Source organism: Apus apus, chromosome 24 (genome assembly GCF_020740795.1).
Source record: "Apus apus isolate bApuApu2 chromosome 24, bApuApu2.pri.cur, whole genome shotgun sequence".
Taxonomy (NCBI): Eukaryota; Metazoa; Chordata; class Aves; order Apodiformes; family Apodidae; genus Apus; species Apus apus.
The window spans coordinates 3,371,089-3,381,568 of NC_067305.1; the positions used below are offsets into that span (position 1 = coordinate 3,371,089).

Below are 10,480 nucleotides of genomic sequence, written 5' to 3' on the forward strand. Positions count from 1 at the left end.
TGATGCTTTATTTCTTTATTTGTATTTACACAGGAGAGGAATTCCACATTCCCTCACTGGTATTACTCTAGATTTAAAAAAAAAAACAAAACACCCCCACTTCTGTACGTAGAAAATAGTCCTGCAGTTGTGCTGAGGTGTGCAAGTGTTGCTCGGATGGATTCCTGGGTTGTGTCAGAATAAGCAGCTCTGCCTTCCCCATGCCACGTTATCCCAACTCGTGCTCCACACTAGTCCAGAACACCCTCCTGGCAGTGTTGACCTTTAGCAGCCACACTCAACAAGGAGTCAGACAGCTCTGGCCAACTCCACTCCTTCCTTCCCCCTCCCACTCAATTTCATTAGTTCCTCCTGTCACGTTTGCAGCGACAGAAATCCCGTCCTCCCTCCAGAGACTAGAGAGTTAACAACTTTAGCAAACCATGTTTAAATCCAGCCACTTATCTTTCTGCATTACCCTTCCTAGCCAGAGAGATAAGGAGCCCCTGTTAGAGGGGAGCTTTACCACATTCAGCAGATCAACCAAGCAGAAAGAGGGTGACAGAAGGCCTGGCTGCAGATCAGGAGTCTCAGAGGAGGTTTCCAGCTGCAAAGCACATTGTTACTCTGACACAAGACAGAATGCATCTGTCTTAACACCTCCAAGTCCCACTTGTATTGGACCCTGGCACACTTCAATATGGAAAACAGAAATTGTTTGGCCAACCAAAACAAAAAAAAAAACAACCAAAACCCCAACCAAACCCTGCAGTTAAAAAGTCATCCTCTTTATCTGCCATGATCTTCCCCAGCGTTGACCCCGGGGTCACAGCTCGTCACGGGGAGTTTTTGCTACAATCATGAGTTTGGACAGTTCAAAACGGAACTTGCCTTCCCTGTGAGACACTAGAAAGAGAGTAAAGAGGCAGAGGGTGAAGCAGATTGTAAAGCATGAACAAAACAGCCCTGCTGGGTCCCTTCCAGGATGATAAAGGCAGCAAATCGGGCATTGCACTTCCTTCTGAAGCATGCGACGAGCACATTGTGATAAACCCCTTCTTCCCCCACCCTAATGGAACATTCCCACTGGGACAGGACCCACAAAATCCTGCTGTCCCCCACCCCAAGCCCCTTTCTCGTTCTCTCAGTCACTGACCTGTTGTTTCAGTGACTTCAAATTCTTCCTGTTTCAAGGGGATGTCGCTTTGTCCACCCGCTGCGGCTTGAGACTGAAATGGGAAGGAAGAAGGTTTAAAGTAGGTAAGGCAACCCAAGAAGCTCTTCAAAGCAAACAAACACCACCACATTTTGCAGAATGAGCTTGTATTTTAACAATGTGGAGTGGAATAATTAAAGCCACCTGGGAAATCTGAAGGAAAATCTCTGGCTCTTTTCTCATTTTCTGTTAAACCACTGACTGGTGTCACTCGGGTGACTGAACAGCCTCACCACTGAGGACTGGGAAAGGGAAGAACAAACCAGCCAAAAACACCAGCAGAGGTTTTTATTTCCTTTGCCACATGCAATTTGTTGAGGCAAACCTCAACAAATGGAGGGAGCAGGAGAAAGATGGTGCAGGAGAGCCGACCTGCAGCCTCTCCTGGCTGCCACTGCTCCCTAATTAGTGAGGCGATGGAGAAGATTTTATTGCACAGATGTCTAATAAATGTTTTCCATCTCCAATTCATGTTTTATAGCAGCCTCCCACACACCTGCTTCCCAGAGATCAGCTGGGACTTACATAAGCCATGGCATGCTCTATCTTGGCTCCTTTCACTTCAGCTTTAAACTGCGTAAAGAAGAGATAAGACTTCCCTTGGGGCCTGGAAGAAGAAAGCAAGAGGCTTTGACATGGAGGTGCAGACAAGCTGAGGATTCATGGCTCCCTCCTGCCACAGAGGGTGGAGAGGGGGAAACACAGCATTTACCAACCACCACCTGGCTAAGGAACCCACCCGGAGGCACAGCAGGCAATGCCAGCCAGGAGGAAGAGTCCCCGGCCCAGATCCCACCTGCCTTGTGGTTGCTTTGGCCTCAGAGAGTTTGGGGTTAAAGCACACACCTCCAGACAGAGCAGGAGAAGAGCAGGTTGTCTTCGCTGACTCCAATGTCCATCTCCCATTGCTGTGGAAGGGAAAGGTCCAGTTAATGAGGGTGAGAGGCTTCCTGCTCACCCCTGAGGCCAGCCAGCTCCCCTCCCACACCAGGCAAGTCTCCACCACTCTAGAAGAACACAACATAATGACACAACGCTTGCTGATGGTGCCTTTTACTCTGTCTTGCACAAAGCTCAAGGCCTGGCTGCCCTCTCCTCTCCATAATTCATTAGTACAGTTGCAGAAAAGAGTTTAAATCCCATTTCCCTTTAGGCTAAAAGGACCTGATTTTCTAACAGGACTTGCCAATGAGTAGGAACCGCAAAGCACCCACTGCAGCAGCAACACGAGCTGCAAAAAAAACCTTCAAGAAGACCAGATTTACTCCTCCGAGGCCCTTCCTACCAACTGGGGGATGAAAATGTCACTCCCTGTTCTCCAGAGACATCCAGGCCAGAGATCACTTAAGCCTGACAAACGTCACGGCCCTGCAAACCATCACTGCGACACGCGGGGGACGCGTCCGTCCCGGGAGCAAATCCCACCAGTGACTTTTGCAAAACACACGTGGCTGGAAACGGTGCAACCATCCCTTCCTCACAGCTCCTGGCCATCAGCTCATCACGAGCAAAACCGTCCTCAGCAGCTTCTCACCCCGTGCAGCCCCAGGGACCGAGGGTAAGGGCGAGGCCCCGGAGCGCCCAGCTCACCTCGTTGGTTCCTCCCTGAGCTGAGTATGTGAAGGTGCAGGTGTAATCCCCCTGGGAGGAGAGAAGAAGACCATGAGGAGCAGCCTTCCCTGGGCAGGACCTTCTCTTGACTCCCCAGCAGCCGCTTCTCCCCGAGGACAGGAGCTCTGGGGATGCCCGAGGGCTGCGCACGGGGCAGCCCCCCACGGGGCTCACCCTGGGGGTGACCAAGGAGGACCACTCGCCACGTCCACGTCCAGACCCCACTGGGACACAGAGGCAGGACCACGCCGCCCCCATCCCCTGCGGGGGGGTCAGCAGCCCCCCGTGGTGCTGGGGTGGGGACCTGTGTTCTGGGGGGGTCCAGGGACCTGCAGCCCCCTTCCCCATAGGGCCCCTTCTCCTTGATGAGCCACCTTCTCATGGGGACCCTCTATTTTTGACACCCTCTTCCTCCTTGAGACCCCTCCCTTCCCTTGGGGTACCTCCTGCCCTTGGAGACCCCCCCCCTTGGGGACCCCCTTTCTCCTTGGGGGGCTCTCTTTCTCTTTAAGGAGCCCCCTCCTTTGGAGACTCCCTCTTGGGGACCCCCCTTGGGGACTCCTCTCTCCTTGGAGTCTCCCTCACTCCTTGGGGACCCCCCCGGCCTTTGAAGACCCCTCTTGGGGACCCCTCTCTCTCCCTGGATTCTCTCTCACTCCTTGGGGACCCCCCGGCCTTTGAAGACCCCTCTTGGGGACCCCTCTCTCTCCCTGGATTCTCTCTCACTCCTTGGGGACCCCCCGGCCTTTGAAGACCCCTCTTGGGGACCCCTCTCTCTCCTTGGAGTCTCCCTCACTCCTTGGGGACCCCTTGCCCTTTGAAGACCCCTTTTGGGAACCCCTCTCTCTCCCCGGAGTCCCCCTCACTCCTTGGGGACCCCCTGGCCTTTGAAGACCCCTCTTGGGGACCCCCCGGCCTGTGAAGACCCCTCTTGGGGACCCCTCTCTCTCCCTGGATTCTCTCTCACTCCTTGGGGACCCCCCGGCCTTTGAAGGACCCCCGGGGACCCCTCTCTCTCCCTGGGTTCTCTCTCACTCCTTGGGGATCCCCCGGCCTTTGAAGGCCCCCCCGGGGACCCCTCTCTCCCCGGGGACCCCCTCCCCAGTCCCCACCAGAGGCCGGGTCCCCCCGCCCTTAGCAACCGCCCCCCTAGCAACAGGCCCAGACCCCCCCCCCGCCTCCGCTACCCGCTCGTCCCGCCCCCCCCCCTCGCCGCCAGCCAATCCCCGTGGCGAGAGGCGGGAGCGACGTGTCCGGCAGCCAATCAGAGAGAGGCGCGTACCCTCTCCTCACCCCTCTTCCCTGCCGGCCGCTCACCAGGCTCCGGGAGAAGGAGTGAATCTCCCCGCCGGGCCGCACGTCGAAACGGGCCGCGCCCGGTTCCTCCGCCGCCCGGGCCGCCAGGCACAGCAGCGCGGCGGGCACCAGCGCTGCCCACAGCCTCCCGCCGCCCGTCCCGCTGGGCGCCGCCATCTTGGGAAGGAAGCCCGGGCGGCGGCGGGAGGGGCCGGAGCGCGCTGAGGCCGCGGCGCCCCGGCCGCCATCTTGGGTGTGGGCGGGAAGGCCGGGCAGGTGGAGCCGTGTGGGGCCGGCGGTGGGAGCAGGAGGCACTGGGAGGTGGGATGAGGGGACACTGGGAGGTGGGAGCAGGAGGCAGTGGGAGGTGGGATGAGGGGACACTGGGAGGTGGGAGCAGGAGACACTGGGAGGTGGGAGCAGGAGACACTGGGAGGTGGGAGCAGGAGGCACTGGGAGGTGGGATGAGGGGACACTGGGAGGTGGGATGAGGGGACACTGGGATGTAGGATGAGGGGACACTGGGATCTGGGAGCAGGAAACACAGGGATATGGGACGAGGAGACACTGGGATGTGGGACGTGGGGACACTGGGATGTGGGAGAGGGGAATGTGGAGCTCTGGGGTCACACCCTGCTGTGTGGGTGCTCCCCCCCGGGGCGCACAGGGCAGCCGTGGGACGTTTTGGGGACCCCTCCCTGCAGGGCCTCCAACCGCAGCCCCCGCTGGCTCTCTGGGCTGCACACTGAGTGAAATCCCCCCCGGAACGATTCAGGACGGGGGGGGAAATAAACAGCAGGATGGGGGGAAAGATTCGTTTTCTGCCGTGTCATGAAGGTTTAATGGGGCAAAGACCTATTTGGGGGTGTTGGGGGCAGCTCTGCTGGCTCAGCCCCTGTGGGTCGGGGGCCTGAAAATCCAGCTTTTGGGATTCAGCTGGAAGGAGAAGGGGCCACAGCAAGGGAAAGAGAAGGAACAGCCAGGCGAGGGCTGGGGGGGGGGGGGGAGAGGCACAAGAGAAAGAGCCTCTTGCCAAGCGTCGTGTGGAGGGAGCTTTGTCTTTCCCCCAAGGAAAAGGACGGGCTGGGTGAGCTGTGCCTTGGCCACCAAATCCTGCCTGGCCACCATTTGCAGGCACAGAGCAATTAGCTGTGCCACTTTCAATGGCACAAACAAAAGCCCTTTTCCAGAAGGAAACAGCCCCTGGATCCGCAGCTGGGGAAGGAGAGAGAGAGAGAGAGAGGGGAAATCCTGGCTCAGAGGAGGGGGAAGCTGGCCTGGTTGGCCACCCCGCACTGGTTGTTGGCTCCCTTCAGCAGGCGGACGTAGCCCTGCTCACCCCACACCTCCGACCAGCTGCAGGAAGAGGTGGAGAGTGAGCACATCCCCGTTCCCTCACACACCGACACCCAGCCCCACTCGGGAAGCTGGAGCACCCCACGGAGCAGGATCCTCCTGCCCTGCAGGAGTGGGTGACACAGCAGTGGTGAAAGGGGCAGTGGGTTTTGGGGAGACCCCCCCTCCTCATCCTTTACCTGTTCTTTAGGAGCCAGTAGCTCACGTTGTGCCCACGCTCCTGGCTGGTGCCGTAGCCCACGGCCAGCATCCCATGGTTCACCCTCTGGCTGCAAAACACGCTGCTGAAAACCCCTGGGAAGAGCAGAGCTGGGCTGAGCCGGGGCCCGGCCCTGATTGTTTCTCCTCCAAGTAAGAGCAGGGTGGTAGATCCTATTCCCCCGGGGCTGGGTACAACCCACCTCCCAATTCCTGCCCCCTCCCAGCAAAGCAGCCCTGCCTCGGTTTCCCCACCTAGGCGGTGAAGAGCGAGACAGTTACCAGACTTGTAGAAGTGGAAGTGGAAGCTGCTGGCATCCACGGCCACCGAGACGGGTCCCACAGCTGCCACCGCCCGCTCCAGCGCCGCCTCGCTGCCCGCGGCCACCAGCCCCACGGCCGAGCAGTTGGCCGCCTTGTCCCGGGGGTTGTATCGGCAGCTGGAGGCGTCCTGAGAGGAAGGAGAAGGGGGACGTTGGTGCTGAGAACCTTCCAGCCCCCCCATTCTGCTGTGCCCCCAGGGCCAGCTGCCGCCCCTCACCGTGGCCAGGTAGGGGTAGACGCGCTCCGAGTTCAAGCCGCCGTTGTCGCGCACGTAGCGGAAGGCGCGGGTCATGTACCCGCCCCGGCAGCCGTCGTTGCCCAGTTTTCGGGAGCAGTCGATGAGGTTCTGCTCGCTCAGCACCACCAGCTTCCCCGTCCGGTTGAAGACCAGCCCCTCCAAAGCCCCCGTGGCACTGAAGGCCCAGCACGAGCCGCAGTGCCCCTGGGGACGGCGCCAGGGAGGGGGTCACAGCGTCGCCCCAAAACCCACGGCTCGGGGATGCTGTGGCCCCTGGGGCTGCAAAACTCAAGCAGCCAAAAAATGGGGGGGGGGGGAAGGAGGAGAGCTGCTTCTTGAGGTTGCCCAGAGGGGTGTTTTTTTTTTGGTGCCACCCAGCAGACCCTCGCCCCGTGCCCACCTGGTTCTTCACGGGTGTCACGTAGCCCCTCGCCCGCCAGTCCACCTCTGCGGGGGTCTTCAGGGCCCCCGAGGCCTGGAAGAGCAGTGCTGGCTCCTGCTGCCGTGTCGGGGTGAAGCCGTTCAGCAGCTGGTTAAACTCCTCGTCCGTCTGCAGGTCACCAAGGGGGAGGCTGGTTGTGGAGTCTCCTTCTCTGGAGACATTCAAAACCCACCCGGATGCGTTCCTGTGTGATGTACTCTAGATGACCCTGCTCTGGCAGGGGGGTTGGACTAGATGATCTTTTGAGGTCCCTTCCAACCCCTAGGATTCTATGATTCTATGAAGCTGGCAACACTGGGGCTTCCCACCATCGGGTCAACCCCCAGGAAGACCCAGGAGCTCCTGGTGGAGCGTGTTGGGATTACCCAGCCCCTGGAGCAAGCCTTGGGTGCATCAAGAGGACGCCAGACCAAGCCCTGAGTGCATCAAGGCGTCCCCACACCAAAACCCGGGGGGGTTTTCAGGCCCCAGGTGCAGGCAGGGTTCCCAGGGAAGGTGTCTGGAACGTGGGCAGGTACCAGGTCCCCGTAGTGGTTCATGGCCAGGCGGAAGGTGTGGTGCCCCTGGGACTCCTCCTGGTTGTGCTGCTGGATGCGCCGCAGGTTCTTCTCCCAGACCTCCCTGCGGATGGTCTCGACCTCCTGCCACGGGGGCGGAGTGGTGGCAGGATCAGAAACGTCCCCTGGGAGCAGGGGGACAGGGGATGGGGTGGGTGCACACGGGTGAGACCTCCTGGAGCCAGCCCTGGGATGTGTCAGGAGGCCTGGGGGGAGCAGGACCTACCCCCAGGTACTGCTTGGCATGGAGGCTCTTCCACCCTTCCCAGGTCTCCTCCAGGGCGGGATCCGGTGCCACGGTGCAGCCCAGCAGGACCAGCAGCAGCCCCAGCACAGCCATGGCACCAGACTGGGGGGACAGTGAGAGAGGGGTCAGGAATGTCCTGGGGCTGAGCACCACGGGCTGGGAGCTGGATGAGTCTCTCCCAGCCTGAACTGGAGGCAGAGGAATGCAAAGAGAGCAGCCAAAGCAGGGGGCAGAGAGACCCGGTGGCTCCTGCAGCTGGATCAGCTTTTGCTGTTTTGACAGGAGCTTCAGGAGCTCCAAGCTGCCCTTTGGGTGGTATTTAACTGTCCTTTTTAGGAGAGGAACAAGGAGCTTCGAGAGAGAGCAGAGCCTGGAGGAGATGAACACAGTGCCAGCCCTCCCTGCAGCCTCTCCCCACGCTTCTCATTTGCACCCCCCCTGGTTTTCTCTCCCTCTCTTTCCCCCTTCCCATGGCAGCTCTCCCTGCACCCAGAGAAGGAGAACACCCCCTGCTCGGGAGCTCAGCACCCAGCAGGATGGAACCCCAAGCTAAAGGATGAGCAGGGAAGGCAGGACCATGTCTGCCCCCCCCCCGGAGCAGTTTCCCTGTTGGCTGGAGACAACTCAGCCCCCCGGGCTCCAACCCAGAGCAGCTTTGGGACTCGAGGCAAAGCAGAAGAGCCCCAGTGGAGCAAGAACTGCACAGCCACTGGGCCAGGACGAAGCCATTTTCACTTGAAAGACAGAAGAAACGGGCACCAGCAGAAATCTACACCAGCCTCCTTGCAAGGGGCTCGAGCTGGAACAGGAGATAAGAGGTTTTTCCACCAGGGTGGGGAAGTGGAGCAGCCACTGCTCCCCGAAGCCTCCCATCTGTCCCATCCCCAAGACAGGCTGCCCGTGCCTACGTGCTTCCCCAAAATCCCTCCCTGAGGATTTTCCACTATCAATTTACACCCTTTTCTTTCTTGCCAGCACCCACAGGCAGCCCTTCCCCTGGCCCCTCTGCCTGCCAGTCCCCTCCCCTCCACCACAGCCATTTGTCTTCCTCACATCTCAGCCACGTGCCCCAAACCTCCTCTGATGGACCCTGGTATTTCTGAGCAACTTCAGTTATCCTGGGGGTGCTGCTCTGCAAAGCACAGGGGTCAAATGCCTCAGACACCCCTTGTCACCCCACACACTGGCTTTCCAACAGCCACCATGGTCCCACCTTTCTCCCACACACGTTGGGAACGGAGATGCCGGGAAGTTTTCCATTCGAGCACCTTCCAGGCTTGAGTGGTGGCTGTTCTGAGCTAATTCTGTAGCCTGAGCAGTGTTTTTGTTTTTAAAAATAAGCCATCGAGAACATCTGTTCTCCCTCCACCTAAAAATAAAGCCCCACGCGTTGGGTTTTCGTGGAAGAAATCACTCCCAAGCTGCTCTCAAGCTTCATCCCATTTTCTTGAGGAAAAGTCGTTTCTGCCCAGTTTCCCCAGCACCCGTTGCAGCACCCGCTGCTTCCTCTGGCTGTTGCTCTTCAGGAAATGAACTCAACTTCATCCCACAGCTGCAAATCCTTTATCCAAATCCACCCTGCCTCATCCTCCCAGCACCTTTCCCACAGGACAGCTGGGTGGGGGCCTCCCACATCATTTGTGTTTCAATCCCCAGCAGAGCCTGTTACATATGGAAAAGCTCAGCATTGAGGGAGGTGATTTCCCAGTTAATTCCTTTCAGGATTCTCAGATTCCCAAAAGAAGGAAACCAACCCCTTGTTGGGTTTTGGTTTTTTTTTTTTATGGCATCAAATCATCCTACAGAGAAACAGAAAGAAGCTGCCAGATTTGTAAACTCTTCTAGACAAGAGTGTTTCAAGAGTGCACTGCAGACATTTTAAGAAACACTTGCTCTTTCAGGGCAGGAAAAAAGCAGTTTAAATTCAGACTGAAAAGAAAGCCTGCAAAAATAAAGCTTCTTACCATCCACTTGGCACCCACCTGGCTCTAAAGGTGGCAGAGAGAAAAGGGAACAGCTCCTCTGCCTGCAGGTTTCTCTCAAGAAAGCTTCAAAGATGTGCAACTTCCTCCAGCACGTCCCCTTCCGCCCCTCTGACCTCAAAAACTGCACCAGAAGTTGCTCAAGGGGGTGGGTAGTAGGAGCTAAAACACAACTGCAATGGTTGGGGCCAGTTATTTGGACACAGGGGTGAGAAGGAGGCAAACTGGAAGAGGGGACATTTAGGTGAGACATGAGGAGGAGATTCTGGAGTGTGAGGGTGGTGAGAGCCTGGCCCAGGTTGCCCAGGGAAGCTGTGGCTGCCCCATCCCTGGCAGTGTTGAAGGGCAGGTTGGATGGGGCTTGGAGCAACCTGGGCTGGTGGGAGGTGTCCCTGCCCATGCAGGGGGTTGGATCCAGATGATCTTTAAGGTCCCTTCCCACCCAAACCATTCTATTAAAAAAAAATAAAAATCTATTAAAAATATGCTCACACCATCTTGGGCAAACAAAGTGCTCCAGCTGCAGGATGCTTTGCATTTAAAACCAGAAGCCTCCAGCCTGCACCCTCAGGGCATTTAATAGCAGTTTAATTAATGCCCAACTCTCTTCTCAAAAGGAAAACAGCAAGGCCAGGTCTGGAAAGCTTTGAGCTCCAGAGGGGGCAACCTAGGCAGGCCCAGCACATGCCAGAAGAGAAGTTCCACGTGTCCCAGGGTGGGATGGGAGCAGCTGTATCCCCCTGGGAAGTGGGGCTGAAGCACTGACCTCCAGCAGAGCCTGGTGTTGCCCAGCACAGGGTGTCTTGACTCTCTCAAGGTCACCCAGAGCCAAGGACCCACACTCCAGGATTCCCAACTCCCCACCCTGCATCTTCAACTGCTTGGATCGTGCTTCCCCCCGAGGAAGATCAGGGATTTAATATTCTCTCCCCTGCTTGGCACAGAAACCAACCAGAGCACTTGGCTTTTCCCACAGACAGGGTTTTGGCTCTCCTGAGCCATTTCCTTCCCAGCCTCCTCCTGCATTCCCAGCC

General features: G+C 58.0%; 2 protein-coding genes across 3 annotated transcripts; both read right to left on the reverse strand.

Moving 5' to 3' along the window:
- On the reverse strand, positions 1-4,352 carry MYDGF (myeloid derived growth factor). The gene is made up of 6 exons (XM_051639801.1): positions 4,124-4,352; positions 2,786-2,836; positions 2,042-2,103; positions 1,721-1,802; positions 1,136-1,208; positions 1-885 (listed from the first exon to the last, which is right to left on the reverse strand). The coding sequence occupies exons 1-6, from the start codon at positions 4,277-4,279 to the stop codon at positions 806-808; spliced, it is 504 nt and encodes a 167-aa protein (XP_051495761.1). The 5' UTR covers positions 4,280-4,352; the 3' UTR covers positions 1-805.
- Positions 4,353-4,960: 608 nt separating this feature from the next.
- LOC127394057 (procathepsin L-like) lies at positions 4,961-10,438 on the reverse strand. 2 transcript variants are annotated; one of them, XM_051639790.1, is made up of 8 exons: positions 9,447-10,438; positions 7,444-7,566; positions 7,179-7,301; positions 6,619-6,768; positions 6,198-6,422; positions 5,939-6,107; positions 5,638-5,752; positions 4,961-5,458 (listed from the first exon to the last, which is right to left on the reverse strand). In XM_051639790.1, the coding sequence occupies exons 2-8, from the start codon at positions 7,555-7,557 to the stop codon at positions 5,359-5,361; spliced, it is 996 nt and encodes a 331-aa protein (XP_051495750.1). In that variant the 5' UTR covers positions 7,558-7,566; positions 9,447-10,438; the 3' UTR covers positions 4,961-5,358. The 2 variants fall into 2 exon arrangements, with proteins under 2 accessions (XP_051495750.1, XP_051495751.1); XM_051639791.1 differs by lacking the exon at positions 9,447-10,438 and adding an exon at positions 8,678-8,740.
- Positions 10,439-10,480: the final 42 nt, after the last annotated feature.

What these genes read in the sequence shown, in the direction of transcription:
- MYDGF (XM_051639801.1), bottom strand. Translation starts at nt 4,279, where the DNA reads ATGGCGGCGCCCAGCGGGACGGGCGGCGGGAGGCTGTGGGCAGCGCTG. An exon ending in CTCAGGGAGGAACCAACGAG is followed by an intron (nt 2,104 to 2,785) that starts GTGAGCTGGGCG and finishes TCCCTTCCACAG; the next exon opens with CAATGGGAGATGGACATTGG. An exon ending in TAGAGCATGCCATGGCTTAT is followed by an intron (nt 1,209 to 1,720) that starts GTAAGTCCCAGC and finishes TTCCCATTTCAG; the next exon opens with TCTCAAGCCGCAGCGGGTGG.
- LOC127394057 (XM_051639790.1), bottom strand. Translation starts at nt 7,557, where the DNA reads ATGGCTGTGCTGGGGCTGCTGCTGGTCCTGCTGGGCTGCACCGTGGCA. An exon ending in ATGCCAAGCAGTACCTGGGG is followed by an intron (nt 7,302 to 7,443) that starts GTAGGTCCTGCT and finishes CCCCCGTGGCAG; the next exon opens with GAGGTCGAGACCATCCGCAG. An exon ending in CTTCCACTTCTACAAGTCTG is followed by an intron (nt 5,753 to 5,938) that starts GTAACTGTCTCG and finishes TGCTCTTCCCAG; the next exon opens with GGGTTTTCAGCAGCGTGTTT.